Here is a 21,221-nt window from a genome sequence, read left to right as displayed (position 1 = left end):
AAGTAGTGAAACTCCTTAGGAGCCCTGGAAATAGTGAAAACTCATGAAGATTCCTGGAAATAGTGACAAACTAAGGAGGATCCCTAGAAATAGTGACAAACTCCTAAGGATCCCTAAAATAGTGACAAACTCCGGGGATCCCTGGAAATAGTGGAAACTCCATAGGATCCCTGTAAATAGTGGCAAACTCCTGGGCATCCCTGGAAATAGTGACAAACTCCTGGGGATCCCTGGAAATAGTGACAAACTCCTGGGGATCCCATGTACCTGCTGCCCTTGTCCTTCTAGGTGGTAGAGGTCATGGGTTTGGCAACTGCTGTCGAAGAAGCCTTGGCAAGTTGCTGCAGTGCATCCTGTGGATGGTACACACTGCAGCCAAGGTGCTGGTGGTGAAGGTAATAAATGTTAGGGTGGTGGATGGGGTGCCAATCAAGCGGGCTGCTTTGTCCTGGATGGTGTCAAGCTTCTTGAGTGTTGTTGGAGCTGCACTCATCCAGGCAAGTGGAGAGTATTCCATCACACTCCTTGTAGAGGTTGGAAAGACTTTGGGAAGTCAGGAGGTGAGTCACTCGCCGTAGAATACCCAGCCTGTGACCTGCTCTTGTCGCCACAGTATTTCTATGGCTGGTCCAGTTAAGTTTCTGGTCAATGGTGACCCTCAGGATGTTGATGGTGGGGGATTCGGCGATGGTAATGCCATTGAATGTCAAGGGGAGGTGGTTAGACTCTCTCTTGTTGGAGATTGACATTGCTTGGCACTTGTCTGGCACGAATATTACTCGCCACTTATCAGCCCAAGCCTGGATGTTGTCCAGGTCTTGCTGCATGCGGGCACAGATTGCTTCATTATCTGAGGGGTTGCAAATGGAACTGAACACTGTGCAATCCTCAGCGAACATCCCCATTTCTGACCTTATGATGGAGGGAAGGTCATTGATGAAGCAGCTGAAGATGTTTGGCCTCCAACAACCAATACCATCTTCCTTTGTGCTAGGTATGACTCCAGCCACTCAAGAGTTTTCCCCCTAGTTCCCGTTGACTTCAATTTTACTAGGGCTTCTTGCTGCCACACTCGGTCAAATGCTGCCTTGATGTGACTCTCACCTCACCTCTGGAATTCAGCTATTTTGTCCATGTTTGGACCAAGGCTGTAATGAGGTCTGGAGCCGAGTGGTCCTGGCGGAACCCAAACTGAGTATCAGTGAGCAGATTATTGGTGAATAAGTGCCACTTGATAGCACTGTCGACGACACCTTCCATCACTTTGCTGATGCTTGAGAATAGACTGATGGGGTAGTAATTGGCTGGATTGCATTTGCCCTGCTTTTTGTGGACAGGACATACCTGGACAATTTTCCATATTGTCGGGTAGATGCCAGTGTTGTAACTGTACTGGAACAGTTTGGCTGGAGGCACGGCAAGTTCTGGAGCACAAGACTTCAGCACTACAGCCGGGATGTTGTCGGGGCCCATAGCCTTTGTTGTATCCACCTGGAAATAGTGAAACTCATTCGTGGACCTGGAAATAGTGACAACCTCCTGAGGATCCCTAAAATAGTTAGAAACTCCTAGGGTTCCCTGGAAGTAGTGACAAACTCCTGAGGATCCCTGGATATAGTGACAAACTCTTGAGGACACCGGAAATAGTGACAAATTCCTTAGGAACCCTGGAAATAGATGCAAACCCCTGAAGTTCCCAAAAATAGTGACAAACTCCTGAGCATCCCTGGAAATAGAGACAAACTCCTAAGGATCCCTGTAAATGGTGACAAACTCCTTAGGATCCCTGGAAATAGTGACAAACTCCTGGGTGTTCCTGGAAATAGTGACAAACTTCTGGGCATCCCTGGAAATAGTGACAAACTCCTTAGGATCCATGGAAATAGTGACAACCTCCTGAGGATCCCTAAAATAGTGACAAACGCTTGAGGATCCCTAAAATAGTGAAAAACTGATGAGGATCCCCAAAATAGTCACAACCTCCTGAGAATCCCTGGAAATAGTGCCAAACTCCTTAGGAACCCTGGAACTAGTGACAAATTCTTGAGGATCCCTGGAAGTAACGACAAACTCCTTAGTATCCCTGGAAATAGTGGAAACTCCATAGGATCCCTGGAAATAGTGGCAAACGCTTGAGGATCCCAGGGAAAAGTGACAGACTCCTGAGGTTCCCTAAAATAGTGACAAACTTCTGGGCAACCCTGGAAATATAGACAATCTCCTGAGGATCTCAGGAAACAGTGACAAACTCCTTAGGATCTGGAAATAGTTAGAATATCTTGAGGATCCCTAGAAATAGTGACAAATTCTTGAAAATCCCTAAAATAGTGACAAACTCCTCTGGATCCCTGGAAATAGTGCAAACCCCGGAGGATTCCTGGAAATAGTGAAAGCTCTTGAAGATCCCTGGAAATAGTGACAAATTCCTGAGGATCCCTGTAAATAGTGACAAACTCCTGGGCATCCCTGGAAATAGTGAGAAACTCCTGAAGATTCCTAAAATAGTGACAAACTCCTGAGGATCTCTGGAAATAGTGCAAACCCCTGAGGACCCTGGAAATAGTGACAAATTCTTGAGGATCCCTGGAAGTAATGACAAACTTCTTAGGATCCCTGGGAATAGGGACAAACTCCTTAGGATCCCTGGAAATAGGGACAAACTCTTGAGGATCTCTGGAAGTAATGACAAACACCTGAGGATCCCTGGAATTAGTGACAAACTCCTTAGGATCCCCGGAAATAGCGACAAATTCCTGAAGATCTGGGGAAATAGTGACAAACTCCTGGGCTTCCCAGGGTATAGTGACAAACTTCTGGTCATACCTGAGAATAGTGACAAACTCCTGAGGATTCCTGGATATAGTGACAAACTCTTGAGGATCCCTGGAAATAGTGACAAACTACTGTGGATGCCTTTAAAATAGCGACAAACTCCTTCGGAACCCTGGAAATAATGACAAATTCCTTAGGATCCCTGAAAATAGTGACAAACTCCTTAGGATCCTGGGGAGCAGTGACAAACTCCTGAGTTTCCCTAAAATAGTGACAAACGCCTGATCATTCCTAGAAATAGTGATAAACTCCTGAGGATCTCTGGAAATAGTGCCAAACTCCTTAGAATCCCTGGAAATAGTGACAAACTTTGAATCCCTGGAAATAGTGACAAACTCCTTAGGATCCCTGCAAATAGTGACAAACTTTGAATCCCTGGAAATAGTGACAAACTCCTTAGGATCCCTGGAAATAGTGACAAACTCCTTAGGATCCCTGGAAATAGTAAAGGTGCCTGAGGATCCCTGGAAATAGTGACAAATTCCTGAGGATCCCTGTAAATAGTGACAAACTCCTGAGGACCCCTAAAATAGTGACAAACTCCTGAGGATCTCTGGAAATAGTGACAAACTCCTGAGGACCCCTAAAATAGTGACAAACTCCTGAGGACCCCTAAAGTAGTGACAAACTCCTGAGGATTCCTAAAATAGTGAGAAACTCCTGATGATCCCTGGAAATAGTGAGAAACTCCTGGGCATCCCTCGAAATAGTGACAAACTCACGGACATCCCTGGAAGTAGTGACAAACTCCTGAAATCCCTTGTCCTCACTTATGAAAGACAGTGTCAATTACCCAGTGGAAAACCGTGCTATCAGAGCTGTAAACATGTTTTATTCGTATACAGCAACAGAACTGATCTTACAGTAATACAGCTAAGTATAGCACCCTGCAGAAAGCTGGACACACGTCTGGTGATGTTGTGGATCCCCAGGATCCTGTCACGAGGTCCCCTAGAGTCCAGGAATCCCAGTTTGATTCCTTTCGAATTATCTTAATTTGGGTAGCCACTTTGCAGCACTAAAATCAAATGCTGATCGTGGGTCTTCTCTGGAGCAAAACTCACTCCACAGAGCTCTGGAGCAGCTCAGCAGAATGTTCAATTGTTGATTTGCTGGGCTATGAGAAGCTATCTTGCTCCAAGAAGCTTTGCAACAAAACCTGTGAAGGATTTCAACATTCTGCTCCGACTGGCCAATGCTGCATTTCTTTCTTGTGTATTTTTCCCCAGCTTTTTGGGACGTTTTTCTTCCCACCCAACCTGAAAATTTTGACTCCTTACCAGGGTAGTCTTTCACAGCACTGGTCACTGTCCCACACCTTGTGGCCATTTTTTTTATGTGTGAGCCTACACAGTGAGTGTCAGCAGGTTATCCGGCTTCACAGTCAAGCCCCATCGTGCCCTCACGATGTCTGCACAAGTACAATTTCAGCAGGGACTGCTGGAACCGACTGATATACGCCTCTCTAATAGGGCCTGAGTTCAGTTGTGATGATTCTGGTTGAGATCAGAACAAACTGACTATGAAACCTGAGATCTCCCTTGTCTGTGGCTCCACGACTGACTGCTTTAACCAGCTCAGCCATGAGGGGAGCCCCTATTTTATATCATTTATTTTGACCTGGAAGACAGACTGTGTTTATGTATGGGACTTTTCAGTAAATTTTTCAACACAGCAGCGGCATTTTTGCCCACATCCTAACGCAGCCTCTTTCAGCTACTGTTTATTTAATATTATAAATACTAATGTAATGTCAGCTTGGCTCAGTGATAGCACTCTAGCCTATGAGTTAAGAGGTTGTGGGTTTATGCTCCACTCCTGGACTCGAGCTGACACTTCAGTGCCGTACCGAGGGAGTGTTCTTGAGAAGAATAATGGTTCCGACAACACCCACAACATAGAGAAGGTAAACCGAGGCCCCGTCCACCTGTTCAGGTGGACATAAAAAATCCCATCGCACTATTTGAAGAAAGACCTGAGGTTATGAAAGGTGCTATATAAATACAAATTAATTATTTTAAGTATCCTATTTCTTTAGCCCAGTTAATTGAAAAATCTTTGTTGCGGAGAACACACATCCCAAGCTATTTTTTTCCTTAGAACGGAATGATGTAGTGAAACATATAATCTTATCTCACGTATCCTTTATCAGCCAGAACTAAGCAGTTAACAGGATCACCACAGATTATAGACTAATCCAGGTTACATTGACATTGGGTTTTCCCTTTTATGCTTGAGCTGTGTTTTTTTCCAGTCCCTTCATTTACAGAAAACTGAATCAGATTGTAATGTTGGTTGGTTCTACAGTTCTTAGTCACTATTCAAACTCTACACCTACAAGAAAAGGCTGATATGAAGTCCTTCCCCATTGCGAACATGCATTTACTTCTTCATTTGGTTCAAGTCCCACACCAGGGACTTGAGCACAAAATCTAGGCTGACACTCCAGTGCAGTATTGAGGGATTGCTGCACTGTCGGAAGTGCCACCTTTCGGATGAGTCGTTAAAGCGAGGTCTCATCTGCCTTCTCAGGTGGACGTAAAAGATCCTAAGGCACTTTCGAAGAAGAGATGGGGAGTTTTCCCAGTTGCCCTGGCCAATATTTATCCCTCAACTGACACCTAAAAACAGATGATCTGGTCATTTATCTCATTGCTGTTTGTGGGACCTTGCTGTGCACAAATGGGCTGCTGCATTTCCTACATTACAACATTGACTACACTTCAAAAAAGTACTTAATTGTCTGTAAAGCATTTTGAGACATCCTGAGGTTGTGAAATGCACTACCTAAGTGCAAATCTTTCTTTCATTTTCTTTTTACGCTCTCCCCTACCTATGGCTTCAGTCCAAGGTGAATATTCCAATGGATACTTTATATACAGACCCTTCATCATTGTCAAGAAATAAACATTCAAACATCTTAAAAAGTGAAACAACAAATCCATTTTTCCCCATTTCATTTCTGTTAAACCTTTTTGTGCATCCTTCATTTCTTCCAAGAGCAAGTACTTGATGGGATCTCATAAAAAAAATCTCAACTGTTATTTACTTTCGGTCTTGGGCTTCTTGTTTTATAATTATTTTTATTATGTTCAATACAGTGGAGTATTTGAGCCATACAAAGTGCACTAAGATATTTTTTGTTAAGGATTTTCATATCCTTCTGTCATTGTAAAATCCTGCAGCATCAGGAGCCCTTTGTGTAATTCACCTTGGGCTTATTACACTCGGGTAAATCCTGTTATTTGCCAGGATACAGATCTTCTAATGAGATAAGCTGATCTAGTATCATTTTTAGCAGATCTGCTTGACCATTTAAAGAGCATGACATCGATGTCTGGGATTTGTTCTGTGAATGCTTACAGGCAGCTCACAACAACATACATTTCAAAGAATAATCCACACTTAAAACACAAATTAGAGAGAGGGAAATCAATCTGCATTTTTAAAATCATATACATTTCAGCATTTTGCTCACAGACTCAGTCGTCTGCCCAGTGTTGTCTCAGCCTTGTGTCTGTGTTCTGGAGTAACCTAGAATACACAATTTTTTTTAACTCTAAGTAAACTCCATTGCTTCCTCCTCTTGCTGGAGATTTTCGTTATTACCTCTCTGTGAACCATTTGTACTTTTTGGCTGAGCTTCATAACCTAAGGTTAGCCTTGGGCCACCCAAAAGAGGATATACATGGGGAGGGATGGAAAATCAACCCACAAGTGAGCCAAATGTGCAGTCGCCAACTCCACATACACAAGTGTGTTATAAATGCAAGATCTATTGCCATCAATAGTTGCCATTCTTAAGTGAGTTTCTGCAGTGCTGTTGGAGGTCCTGCCCAACCCATCATGCACAAACTGGGGGCATTGCTGAGACTCTGATCATCATGTGTCAGCCTGAAGCAGCCTGTGTCACATGACAGCTACCATCACAGCCAAGTCAGGTCCTGGCCTTGCACATGGTCCACATGCACATGAGAGGGGCCACTGGCTGTTTCCCCACCTTCCGCACCCCAGGGACACTGAGGCCAATTGTAGCAACCCCTGAGTACTAACTTTTCTTAGAGGTCATGCCCTGTCATGTATGATTTGATGTGTATTAACAATGTACTTCATGTGGCACATGTCTTAAAGGATAACACAACCCTATATTGGGCAGACAGTGGCAGATATAATTTAATATGGATAAGTGGAAGTAATGCATTTTTGGAGGAAGAACAAGGAATGGCGTTTATACTCAATGGACAGACACTGAAAGGTGAATGCACAGAGAGACCTAGGGGTTCATATACATAATTCCCTGAAAAATTAGATAAACCCATTAAAAAGGCCAACAGCATTTTGGGTTTTATAAATAGGGGCATGGAGTACAAGAGTAAAGAAATAATGATAAATTTGTACATATCATTGGTTAGGCACAATTAGAGTACTGTGTGCAGTTTTGGGTACCCCATTATAAAAAGGACATTAAAGCCATAGAAAGTGTACAGTGTAATTTCACCAGGATGATACCAAGGATTAGAAACTATAGTTATGAGGAGACACTTTAGATACTGGGACTGTTTCCACTGGAGCAGAGAAGGCTAAGAGGAAATTTAATAGAGGTTATTAAAATTGTGAAGGGCTTTCATAGTGTGCGTAGGAAAGCCTATTTCCTCCAGTTAGGGAGTCAGTGACGAGGGGTTACCAAGTTAAGATTAACAGTAAGAGAATGAGGAGAAAGTTTAAGAGAAATTCCTTTACACAAAGGGTTGTTGGGGCATGGAATACTTTGCTGTGGTGAGTGGTTGAGACAGGGACCATTGCACCTTTTAAGAGAACATTGGATAAAAATTTGAAGCAGAGTATTATGGTGAGAGCAGGGATTAGTTTTGGATTGATACAGAACTATGAGATGAGAGTGGGACAGTGGGATTAGTTTCGGAATGATCTAGCAAAAAGCTGACCCAACATAATTAGCCTCCTTCTGTGCTGCAAACCTCTGTGGTTCTATAGGTAGAATTACGAGGATAATTGGTTATTTTATTGCTATAGATTTTGTCACTTAAGGTGTATGAGAAACTGCAGGTAGCTCACAGTTCTTATTTTAGGAGATGTTGAGGGTCAGACTCTCGAAGGTGTTTTCTCCTTTTCCCCTTCCTTCGGTCTCCCCATGCCAAGCACAAACACCGGCCAAGATCGGAGGTCAGGTAAATGGCTCTTAGGCTTCTGAAACTGGGCACTGGTTGAGTCCACTCTCTCATCTTTCTCCTAGGGTTCTGAGGCAAAACGGAGCACTCTGTGTTGTGGGTGTTGATGGAACCATTATTCTTCTCAAGGTTGGATTTATTGTATCGCATCACCAAAAAAACCCTCCATGTCCCATATATGACAGAGTAAAAATGGGAGGCTCACCTTTGTTGATTGGGTAAATGTATCGCTTGATCTGGTACTAGGCCATGCAGGATCAGGGAGATCCTAGATTGGACTCCTTTTGTGTGTTGAGATAGAAGATTTGAGTCAAGTGATGGAACTACAATTGACCTTTGTGCCTCTAAGCTGGAGAATGGGGAAATTGTCCAGGATTCCCACATCTGAAATTTATCCAGTGACTCAGGCTGAAAATGCAGTTGCACAGTGATGAACGCAGGATAAAGCTCAGCTATGATGGGCGCCATGACTGTCCAGGATTGGTAAGTAAGAATGACCTTTAAATCAGGTTCTATAGCCCTGCTGGACAGAGGGGAAGGAGAAAGTTGGGAAAGGGGACTAAGGATAGTTATAACAATGCAGCTTGTCCTTAAACTTCTTGATTCCAAAGGTCTATAATTAATAAATATTAATTTCAGTTTTCACAGAACTTGACAAAATATTGTTTGAAAATGGAGCAGAGAATTCATCATTTTTTACGACAGTATTTACTCTTGAGTTTCTCAAAAGGTTACTTTTCAGGTTCAGATCTAAATTCAGAAACCCTGGGTTTTGAGAAGATGAGCTGTGTTCTACGTTACCACAGGGCTTTCATCTCATGACCCCTCTTGCTGTGTTTACAGAGGTGCTGCCGCTTGTTCAGTTCTATTTAGAAGAAGGGATTACGGATGAGGAAGCTGTGGCCCTGATTGACCGCGAGGTGCACAGGACAGAACTGAGAAAGGACGTGTGGCAGGAAAAGAACATCGGGGGTATCCATTTCATAGTATCGCCCTATGTGAAGTGGGCACTGACACAATGCGACAGAGTGGTGCCCACCTCATCCAATTACTAGGCTTTGCTTTTCTGCAGTGAGACACTGCCAAGCTGAAGACTAGACAGGGAAAATGGAAGGGAAAGTTATCCTGGGCCACACTCTTCCATCTTCCAGGTGCTCTTTCAGTAAGAGCTGGGATCAGGTCGGTTATGGGTGTATGTTGCCCAGAGAGAGCAAAAAGGAAAACACAATAGAGGAAGAATAATCAGAGTATAATTATCACATCAATTAATAGCCCATGGGCTAATTTCTGTATTTTTAGAGTATTAGACAGCGGTGCTGCTAATAAGGAAACTCGTTAGCTGCCAATGTGACTGACGAGGGCTGTGCCTGCTGCTGGTGCAAATTTAACCCCCTGTGCCACCCAGGTTAATGGCAAAAAAGAAACCAATTAGCACGCAGGTTGTTTGGCATTTATTAAGTGCCTCACCAGCCCTAATAATGAAGGTAAGAGAAGCAGTGGCCTTTGAGCCAGCTGTACAGAGTAGTGGTTTTCGAGATACAATGGTAGTTGCCAGCTGTAGGAAAGTGCATATCCATAGCCATGCTGTGACTCCTGTTCGCAGCTCACCTTGGAACTGGTAGATTACACAATCATCAAGGCTCATCAGAGACCTTAGCACCCACACAAAAAAAATCATGCTGCAGACTTTAGCTCCATCCCATGTCTTTCATGATGTACCACAGAACCTCACATCCATTTAATTCTTTGGGGTGTAGTGCCTGTCATGTGGGTAGGCACAGCAGGTCTCACAAGCAGCAATGAATGACAGTGTGTCAGCCTTGGCTCAGTGGTAACACTCTCACCGCTGAGTCAGATGGTTGTGGGTTCAAGCCTCACTCCAGCGACCTGAGCCCATAATCTAGGCTAACACTCCAGAGCAGTACTGCCAGAGGTATCGTCTTTTGGATGAAACATTAAACCGAGTCCCTATCTGCCCTCTCAGGTGGATGTAAAAGATCCGGCACTTTTTGAAGAGGAGCAGGGAAGTTCTCCAGGTGCCCTGGCCAACCTTTAGCTCTCAAGCAATATCACTAACTGATCATTTATCTCATTATTGTATGTTGGATCTTGCTGAGTGCAAATTGGCTGCTGCATTTCCCTACTTTACACTTCAAAAATAGTTAATTGGCGGTAAAGCAATTTGGGACATCCTGAGGACATGAAAGGTGCTATAAACATGCAAATTCTTTATTTTCCTTCCAATTTGGTGGAGTTGGTTAAGGAAGAGCTCCCTGCTCTTCTTCAAATCGATCTTTGCCACCCACTGGGGCAGGCAGATGAGACCTAAGTTTGGCCCCTCACCTGAAAGATGACAGCACATGCTCAGTGCTGCACTGAAGTGTCAGCCTAGATTATGTGCTCAGGTCCTGGAGTAGGACTAGAACTCAGACCCATCTGACTTAGAAGTGTAGCATGAGGTAAATGAAATGGTAACTGTGGTGTTGAAGATCTCCTCTCCCCTGACTGTGCCTTTGCCTGTTTAGATGTGAGGTGCTGTGACTGGTGCTCGATTTTGTTGCTGAACTAAATCACTTACTATTATGAGCTTAATGTATTTCACAATATGTTTTGGGCCATTTCTTTGACACTTTTCTAGATGCACAGACTCTACAGCTTGATGATAATGTGGCCAAGGTCAAGGCAGACCCATTCACTGCGAAATTGAGCTTTGAGGTAACTTTGTGTTTTGTTAAATTAACATACAGAAATGCAAATCACCATGAGTACTTTGCATCCAACTTTAAGGTAGAGGAAGAGGACAAAATACCAGTGGTACAAGAGAAACTAAAAATAAGTGAAGAGGAGGAACTTATTGTATTTAATATAAGTAAAAAAAAAAGTAACGGAGAAAATAATGGGACTTAATACATCTCAAGGGCCTGTTGGATTGGAAAATTGCAAATATCACTCCATTATTTAAGATAGGAGGGAGAAACCAGGTAACTACAGACTTGTCAGTCTACTGTCAGCTGTGGGGAAGTTACTAAAATTTGTCTTTAGGTACAGAGTGACTGAGCACTTGGACAAATTTGAGCTGATCAAAGAGAGCCAGCATAGATTTGTGATGGGTAAGTCATGTCTGACTAATCTAGTTAAATTTTTTGAAGCGGTCACTAACATGGTGGATAGAGGAGTATCTATGGATGTTGTCTATGTGGACTTCCTGAAGGCATTTGATAACGTTCCGCACAAGAGACTATTAGCAAAAAGGAAAGTGCATGGAATTGGAGGTAACCTTACGACATGGGTTGGTAATTAGTTGGGAGGTAGGAGACAGAGAGCAGGGATATAGGGTATGTACTCTAATTGGCGGGATGTGATAAGTGGTATTCCCCAGGGATTTATACAGGGAATCACCATATTTATCAATTTCTTGGATGAAGGAATACAGAATTGTATTTCAAAGTTTGCAGATAATACTAAGTTGGAAGGCACAGTAAGTAGTGCAGATGGAAACAGGAAATTACAAAGGGACATAGATAGATTAATGGAGTGGGCAAAACTGTGGCAAATGGAGTTCATTGTGGGGAAGTGTGAGGCCATCCACTTTGATTTGTGTTTCTTGGATCCAGAGTATTTTCTATGTGAGAAACTAGGAACTGTGGAGGAGCCAAGAGATTTGGGTGTCCATGTACACTAATCACTAAAAACTAATGGACAAGTACGAAAAGCAATCAAAATACCCAATAGAATGTTGGCCTTTATCTCAAGGGGGCTGAAATATAAATGGGAGGAAATTGTGCTTCAGTTGCATAGACCCTTGGTCAGACCGTAGCTGGAGATACTGCATTCAGTTCTGGGAGGATATATTGGCCTTGGAGGGAGTGCAGCGCAGAGTCACCAGAATGATACCAAGGCTAAAAGGGTTAAATTACAAGGACAGGTTGCATAATCTTGGCTTGTATTCCCTTGAGTATAGAAGATTGAGGGGTGATCTAATCAAGGTGTTTAAAATGATAAAGGGATTCGATAAGGTACATACAGAGAAACTATTTCCTCTAGTGAAGGAATGCAGAACAAGAGGACATAATCTTAAAATTAGAGCCAGACCATTCACGGTGATATCAGGAAGCACTTTTTCACACAAAGGGTAGTGGAAATCTGGAACTCTGTTAGGATGCTGGTGGTCAATCGAAAATTTCAAGACGGTTAGATGTTTGTTGAGTAAGGGTATCGAGGGAAATGGAGCAAAGGCGGATGGATGGAGCTTAGGTACAGATCAGCCATAATCTGATTGAATGACAGTACAGGCTCAAGGGGCTTAATAGCCTATTGTTCCTATGAGACGTTGTACAAGTAGTGTTTTCTTGGACACTACTTGACTCCCAGCACATTGAAGCATCAAATGATGTTAAATTTACTGTGATTGACAGCATATTCTTTTGACCACATCTTCATTTCATGAGAATTATTCCAAGTATTCCAGGGTAGGCTGACATGATGCCTTATAAAATGTCATTCAAGCTTCAAATGGAGGCATCAGATTCCACAGAGCACACTTCTACCCGCTGAACCTCTGAGCTCGTCCCTAGAGTCTTTATCAGTGGAATTTTTCTGTGTAGATAGTTTGAATTTGTGAAATGTATTTGTCGCTAGTTTTTTTTTAAATTTTGAAAAAACTTTAAAGAAATAAAATTCTTCCTCCCCTCACTAAAAAGATAAAACCCTTTTAATTTCCTGTTTGTAAGAGAAATAGCACTGTGGGGGGTGGTACTCAGGGGAGGTGCTGCAGTTTTAACTTCTCCCCACGCTGCTGAGTACCTGATCATTGCTGAGGAGAGAGAGGGTGAGCTCTGGACAGCTGTTGGAGAGTGAGCTCTGGACAGCTGCTGGAGAGTGAGCTCTGGACAGCTGCTGGAGAGTGAGCTCTGGACAGCTGCTGGAGAGTGTGCTCTGGATAGCTCTGCTGGAGAGTGAGCTCTGGACAGCTACTGGAGAATGAGCTCTGGATAGCCCTGTTGGTGAGTGAGCTCTGGACAGCTGCTGGAGAGTGAGCTCTGGACAGCTGCTGGAGAATGAGCTCTGGACAGCTGCTGGAGAGTGAGCTCTGGACAGCTGTTGATGAGTGAGCTCTGGACAGCTGTTGATGAGTGAGCTCTGGACAGCTGCTGGAGAGTGAGCTCTGGACAGCTGCTGGAGCGTGAGCTCTGGACAGCTGCTGGAGAGTGAGCTCTGGACAGCTGCTGGAGAGTGAGCTCTGGACAGCTGCTGGAGAATGAGCTCTGGACAGCTGCTGGAGAGTGAGCTCTGGACAGCTGCTGGAGAGTGAGCTCTGGACAGCTGTTGATGAGTGAGCTCTGGACAGCTGCTGGAGAGTGAGCTCTGGACAGCTGCTGGAGAGTGAGCTCTGGACAGCTGTTGAAGCGTGAGCTCTGGATAGCCCTGTTGGAGAGTGAGCTCTGGATAGCCCTGTTGGAGAGTGAGCTCTGGACAGCTCTGCTGTACCTCCTTGCATGTGGGTTGGAGCTGCATCTGTGGAGGCCCGAAAGTAAACCAGCTGCACTCAACGCATGGCTAGGGAAAGCAAAGGGATGGGAAATAAAACTGAGAGATTCATTGCCCATACAAGCAAACTTCACAATGTTAATCAACTACCAGCACAAGTTACTCAGTCGAGTTGAATGATGTGTGTACACCTACGGTTAGCCTGGAAACTAACCTTGTCTCAATATGACCCCAACTGTATGGCTAGTGACCAATATTTTCACTGCCTCTGGGACGACCTGCAAAATTGCAGTGGCCGGGCAGCAAATCGCACAGTAGGTGATGAGGGTACAAGCGTGTGTCACATCATGGCAGTTCCTTTGCCCTATCCACCAAACGTTCTCAGGTATAGCTGATGAGAAAATTCTTGAGCCTTGGGACAACAGCTGCTGCAAGGCATTACCTGGAGGCTGGGGATCAAAATGCATGTGTATGAGAACAAGCAGAGTCTCTTTGGTACCGATGTGATAACTATTTCCAAAAAAGTCAACAAATCCTAAAACTAAGGAATCCTAAAGTCTTACATTGGTAACTAGCAAAATAATAGACTCCATCGCTAGGAACAAACTTCAGGGACACCAATATGAAAATATCTTTTAAGTGACAGCCAACATAGCTTTGGAAAGAAAATCCGGCTGGATCAACCCTCTTGATATTTTTTGAGGAAGTGACATTACTAACAGGCAAAATCTGCTTTTATCTTGTTCCCAATGTCAGTTCATTATCTTACAAGAATAAAGAGCTTCCCCACTGAGAGTGAGGAAACAAATCGGAGGCTGCAGCTCCCCAGTCTGGTTTTGTGACATGAACCCATTGTGAAGGGAGAATTACAAACCGAATTCTCAGTGGAATTTTGCAAGTCATTGTTTGCGAGTGTACAAGAACAGGATTGTAAGAGCTTTGTAGGGCAGCTTGCATGGTCAGAGAAGCAATCAGGATGTGTGAACACAAAAAAAATCTCCAGGTTATTGACTTTAATAATCATGATTAATGGACAATAGGACAGCGACACTTTGGGCAGTTGAAATTAAACGTTCAGTGCCTTTTAATTGTTGGCATTCACTTTTAAAAGATGCTTACTAAATACCTTTGCCAGCAGATACTCCTCACTTGGGCAGTGATTTCCTCACTCAGATCTCATTTGCACTGTCTCTGGAACTTTTATGTAAAATTGCAGTATTCGGGCAGCCAAAGTGTAGAAATTCACTGAACTTTTTACAGGATGTCCTACGATCCTGCTCATCATCAGAGAGGTGGGTTTCATCTGGGTCTTGCAGGAATATTCAGCAGTCCAAACCAATGATGATAATAGAGCTCATTAGTCTTTTTTCCCTGCGTTATTTGTTTGCAGCAAGGAGGCTCAGATTTCGTCCCTGTGATTGTGAATAGGGAAGTTCTGCAGTCGATGGGCAGGAGGGATGTTTTGATCAAACGCTGGCCAAAGCCATTAAAATGGCACTACTATCGATCGCTGTTACCTGATGTCTCCATCACAATGTGCCCTACATGTTTCCAGGTGCGAATGTCTGTGCAGCAGTTTACACTTTAAATGTTATTCCACCCCTCTTGCTGCTGCTTTAAAATCCTTGTTGTCCACCATCCCCCCAAGTTTCTCCCAAGATACTCTCCCTTCTTTCCTCCCTCAGCCTCTGCACTGAGCGACTCCTCATCTTTGGTGAATTCAATCTTTCTATCAGCTGCCCTTGACCTCTCACCTATGTATTCATTGCCCTCTTGTCCTGCCTAAACCTCTTCCTCAATATAATCCATCTATCCATATTCACAGCCACCCTTCGACCTTGCCATCTCCTAAGTTCTCTCTACTCCATGATTCTTATGTCTCAATCACAGACAAGGCCATCTCCAACCACTACCTTATATCCTTCACCACCCACAGTCCCCTGTCAACTCCACTTCCTTCTGTGTCCACACTTACAAAAAAACTTTTCCCCAAGTCACTTACGGTTGCACTTTCAAACTCCCAACTGCTTAAGCCGTAATTTTAAGTTAATCCGCCCTGCAGGTACGAGGCAGGTTATAGGACAAAGGAAAATGAGTAGACCATTCAGCCCATCGAGCCTGTTCCACCATTCAGTTAGATCATGGCTGATCTTTAACTTAATTCCAAGTGCCCGCCTTAGTTCTGTAACCCTTAATACCCTAGCCTAACAAAAATCTATCAATCTCAGTTTTGAAATTTTCAATTGACCCTCAGGCCTCAACAGCTTTTTGGGGGAGAGAGTTCCAGATTTCCACTACCCTTTGTGTGAAGAACTGCTTCCTGACATCACCTCTGAATGGTCTAGCTCCAATTTTAAGGTTATGCCCCCTTGATCTGGACTCCCCCACCCAAGGAAATAGTTTCTCTCTATCTACCCTATCAATTCCTTTAATCATCTTAAATACCTTAATTAGCTAACCCCTTAATCGTCTATCTTCAAGGGAACACAAGCCTAGTCCATGCAACCTGCCCTCAAGTTAACCCTCTTCGCCCCGATTCTGATTTTACATGTTGGCCAATCTTCCTGGTAGGGACCCCCAGCTTCACTCCCTCAAGTCCATGGGTCATAGACTTGAGCGTATGTGGTGCACAACTGGTTTAGCCATTCATCACCAGATCTTGTTGAACAACATCAAGTCATGTTGGCCCTCACTCTCCTCTGCCAAAAACCGCTCATTACTCCAGGATCATCTTGGGGAGCACAAATAACCCCCGGCTTCTTTTCTCCATTATCAACCGTCTCCCTAAACCTCTCTTCCCTGCCCCTTCCACCCTCACCTCCAACAAATGCGAGGAGCTCGTAGACTATTTTGTCACTAAGATTGAGACCATCCATTCAGCTGCCTCTGCTGCTTCCCTCCTTCTCCTAGCCCACCAAACAAAACCTTCTCCCTGCCCTAGCCCTGAATCTGCATCTTTCTCCAGTTTCTCGCCTACCTCCCTTCATGCCCTCTCCTTGCTTACCTTGTCCATGAGATCCATCTCCCTTACCCCATTCCTACTAAATTGCTGACCACCCAGCTTCCCTTGCTGGCCCCTGTGCTCCATTGCCCAACTCAGTGGGACTGCCCTTGCTTGGTATGCTCTCTATGGCTTCAATGTCTTTCCTAAAATGGGACACCCAAAACTGCACACAGTGCTTTGTGGCCTAACCAATGTGTTGTATACATATATCATTACTTCTTCACTCTTGTACTTTATGCCCCGATTTATTTAACCCAAAATGCTGTTTATTTTTTTTATGGCTTTATCTACCTGCATTTGTACTTTCAGGGAATTGTGTATTTAACCCCCTAGCTCTCTCTGTTCATCCAACCGCTTCATCATTTTTCCACTGACTGCTTTCACTAGTTTTTCCTGTATTTATCCATATTTAGTACTGTTTACTTGGATTATTGCCTGACTGAGAATCGGTTTTGCCCACCCCTACTTTACCACTGTTGCCCTTCACCCACAGATGTTTCACAGTGAAGACTATGAATTGCTCGTTCTTCAGCACAACTGCTGCCCATACTGTCGCCGGCCAATAGATGAACCCAGTCCATGATCAACATGGCACAGCCAAAGATTAAGAAGGATCTTTCCAAACCTTTAATATCGGAGTCTCGGCATTGAGAATTTTGCAGGGGGTGTTAATGGTATTTAAGACGGCTCCTGTTGTACCTTGGTCTGCTGCACACTGACCTTCCAGAACAGGCTGCACATGTGGCGTCGCATGTACAGGCTGTCACTATGATTTTAGAAAGCTAAACTCAGAACTTGAAAATGTCTGACAGATTCACTCCCATAATCTAAAATTTGACTGTTTTGCTCGAGTGTTTAGAAAGTTGGAGCAATAAGGTTTGTACATTGGACGTGGATGTTAGCTGAAAGCTCTCATGGATGATAGTGTGACCATTTTTAAAAACACTTCCTGCTGTGGCATTGAGCACAAGTGGTATTTGTTTGGTGGTAGATAATTCCCTACCAGCCACAGGTTCAAATTAATTTGCCTCAGTGTCAGAAATTTGCCCCCACCCCCTCCTCCCCTGAGTCAGATAGACTTTTGACAGATATGGGCTGGCAACAAATGAGGCAGATAGAAGCCTTGTTGGGCCATAACTTGGTAATAACATCTGCAAACAGGTCCCGGGGTCTGCACACTATAAGACCAACTTTACAAGTGTGCACTACTGGTGCAGAGCCTCGCCCATGGGACATGATATTCCATCCATTGATTTGATGTAAAACTGGATTTGAGGCTCCCCCACCTACCCCCAATAGCATACATTTGTAAAATCGACCCCTTTGTGTTTACTGTTGATTTTTTTTTTAAGCAAAAGCAACTGAAGCAAAACCGCAATCCACAAGTGGCAACCGTCCAGTTAGTTTCTCTCTCCTCCTCCCCGCTCTGCCCATCTCCCCCCAAAAAACAAATGTTGCACTTAAAGCAAGAGATATGTGACTTCTCCTATGGGAGCTGCAAGTGTTTCTTCCTCAGATAGTTAATGAAATGGTTGCTATGGGTTTGTGTGATCACCTCCATGCTGTTTCAGTGCAATTTAAATAACTCGTTTTGGCCAGTACCTAGATGGAAAATTAACACACTCCACATAAAGCGAAATGAGGCATAGTCCACCCTAATCAAACACATCTATAAAAGATAAGCATGACTACCAAAATAATTATTAAAAATAAGCTTCAGTTGCCCATTAACTTTCAGAGAAATCCCCAACCCATACAGGGTTCAAAACTGACTGAATGAAAAACATCTTTGCAAACATGTCTGCTGTTTGGAGTGAGGATGGATTTTCTTTTCTCAGTAAGTTCAACTGAATCGTTTGGAGCTTGATTATCACATGATGCCTACTGTGTTTTTCCATTTCACACTATCTAACAGAACTTCTCATTGACGTACAGCATACAGTCTGTGGTAGATGGGCAACTTTGTGTTGTGATATTGTAGCTGTGCCTGAACCAACGTAGGAGCTCATCCAGCAGGTAAAGGTATTCTGCAGCCTCCCTGCGATTTGGGGCAGATTCAGCCCAGACTGATGGGATGAAAGTCTCCTCTCTCTCAGTGCATGAAATGAGTTTCGGGCAAGTCACAACCCACTTACCAGTGAATGCAGGTTTACAGCAAAAAATTGCCACATTTTATTGTTAAAGGGCGAATTTTCCACTTGCACTCTTCTGACTCAGAGCCACGTCTGCTTGGAGAACACAGCATGGGATCACACAATTTATGGATAGAAAATGGGAGGAAAGTTCCGATCTTCTGATAAGTACTCCTTCGCACAGGAGCACCACAATGCAAAGTTTACCTGCCAGTTGTCAATCTTATGCGGGGAGGCCACGAAGTTGGATTCTGCAGGTCATTGAAATTCGTAGACTGGTGCAGTGGGAGATTCGAATTAGGGCATTTTGTTTTGACAGTGCAGAGGGAGCTTTACTCTGTATCTAACCCGTGCTGTACCTGCCCTGGGAGTGTTTGATGGGACAGTGTAGAGGGAGCTTTACTCTGTATCTAACCCGTGCTGTACCTGCCCTGGGAGTGTTTGATGGGACAGTGTAGAGGGAGCTTTACTCTGTATCTAACCCGTGCTGTACCTGCCCTGGGAGTGTTTGATGGGACAGTGTAGCGGGAGCTTTACTCTGTATCTAACCCCGTGCTGGACCTGCCCTGGGAGTGTTTGATGGGACAGTGTAGAGGGAGATTTACTCTGTATCTAACCCGTGCTGTACCTGCCCTGGGAGTGTTTGAAGAGGTAGTGTAGATATGTATCTAGTATGATTTATACCTTATATCTGGAGTGCTTGATTCTGGCACTGGCTGCAATAAGTTTTCAATCGCCAGCACCGACTGACCTCATTTTGATGAATAAAGAATTTGTACCTCCTCCACTAAAGTATTGTGCATTATGTATCCAGCAGTAAGAGGATTATGAGAATTATTTTTTTGACCTTGTATACAAGGAGACTTAGAAGCTGAGTAGATGTCAGCCAGTAATATGTTGATGATCTTTCTGTAGTCACTCTGTAAGATGGCAGTAAGATTTTATTTGGAAATTATTGACACACTTGAAGGAGACTGTGTTTGAAGCACATATTTTGGAACCCTCATGATTTTACAGTGTAATGTGGTAAATACATGAGGCAAACATGTTTAGGTTTTATTGTAGATCCTATGATTTTTACCAGGGCTTTTGGTGTTGATTTAAATTGGATTTAATTCTGAATTGAAAACTCCTCTCATAGTTTGTGTGCTAAAACATTCTTCCAGCTGACACCAATATGGAGCAATAATACACTGAGAAATATCCTGCTGTCTTCTTCCAGCAAAAATGTCTTCTATAAATTGTAGAGACCCTCACTGTATTCTCCACACTGATTGGGCCCCTCCTGTGTATGTAGTTTGTTTAAAACTCTACAAAGTTCATTGCCTAAAGCACAAGATGTGTCCCAGTGCACTCTACCAATTACAGGACTATTCAGGCACAGGCACAGGTACAGGAGCCTCACTGAGGTTAATCACACAGGTGGTGACTTTAGCCATCAGCTCTTGTATTTAAAGCTTAAAGTGACACCCAAAGAAGAAAGGACCTTTTGTGGGAAGGAAAACAGCAGTGGAGAAGAAATGGTCTTCGGGGTGGAACAAGAAGTTGCTGGGTGGACCCAGGGCAAGCTCAGAGCCACTCAGGGAAAATAAAAAGGCCTCCCTTTCCACTGGGTGACTGAGGTGCTGCTCAGCACTCCAGTCACATTATGGGGAAAAACCCTAGTTAGCACAGGTTTGGAGGCCTGAATGAGCCTAATATTCTGCACAAGCCTCCAGCACACTATTTGCTGGCCAACCCAGTTAGGGTAAAGTAGGCTCATCAAGGGCGGAGTAGGCTTGCATCCCAATACAGGGAGGCAACACCTGAGGTGCATCCATGTAATGAGCACTGGCCATACATTATCAACCTCGCGGTATAAAGTTTAATAACATTCATTTCATTGCCCAGTAAACTTGAGGTGCAGACTCTGAAGGTAAATGGCATCCCATGACAGGTACTGTGGCAGTACCAGTTTTTGGAGGAAGAAGCTTGTTAGTAAGTTACCAGTAATTAAACACACTATCCAGGAAGGTTTCCTCTGCACATTTATTGTAGCAAAATCAGAAATGCAGTCATCAATAATGAGTTTAATTTCACTACAAATAGCAAACAGAAAGCTCTGTTCTTTTCTTGTGTTTAACATATTTATAAATCCATGTATACATTATTAAAATAAATATTTTTGTCCCATATGGTTTCCTTGGGAATATTGTTGTCTTTGGTATATGAGAAGTTCAAATAAAATTAGTATTTTTTATGGACTATTTATTTATGCTAGATAACTTTGTGTGTTGGTCAGCAGTGGAAACATGTTTGAGATAAAATTGCATAAAGATAACAAACAGCCTGGGCTTACTGACCTGGAGATACCCCTGTGATCCGGCTGTATTTCTGGTCCTGGGGTAATTTGCATGTAGGAAATGTACTCTGTCGTACCAGACTGGGGGAGAAGACTTGCTGCAATAGACCTGGGGAGGGGCCAGCTATAGCAAAAGCTGACCATGTTTTACTACTGATGGGGCATGTGCAAGACCCAGTTTTGAGAGAACTTGCAAAGATCCCTCTTCCATTGAAGCCCCGAGGCCTCCCTCCATCTAC

The 21,221-nt window shown here is 43.7% G+C and overlaps 1 protein-coding gene across 2 annotated transcripts in view; it reads left to right on the top strand.

Moving 5' to 3' along the window:
* Window positions 1-20,815, top strand: part of ift122 (intraflagellar transport 122 homolog (Chlamydomonas)) — a 161,129-nt gene extending 140,314 nt beyond the window's left edge. For both annotated transcript variants that reach the window (XM_067999036.1, XM_067999035.1), the window contains exons 26-29: window positions 8,862-8,990; window positions 10,657-10,733; window positions 14,896-15,060; window positions 17,003-20,815. In XM_067999036.1, the coding sequence (XP_067855137.1) occupies window positions 8,862-8,990; window positions 10,657-10,733; window positions 14,896-15,060; window positions 17,003-17,092 (461 nt within the window). In that variant the 3' untranslated portion in view covers window positions 17,093-20,815. The remainder of the gene's footprint in view (window positions 1-8,861; window positions 8,991-10,656; window positions 10,734-14,895; window positions 15,061-17,002) is intronic.
* The last annotated feature ends 406 nt before the right edge of the window (window positions 20,816-21,221 follow it).

Source organism: Heptranchias perlo, chromosome 17, assembly GCF_035084215.1.
Source record: "Heptranchias perlo isolate sHepPer1 chromosome 17, sHepPer1.hap1, whole genome shotgun sequence".
Classification (NCBI taxonomy): domain Eukaryota; kingdom Metazoa; phylum Chordata; class Chondrichthyes; order Hexanchiformes; family Hexanchidae; genus Heptranchias; species Heptranchias perlo.
This window is presented reverse-complemented; position numbering and strand designations above follow the sequence as displayed.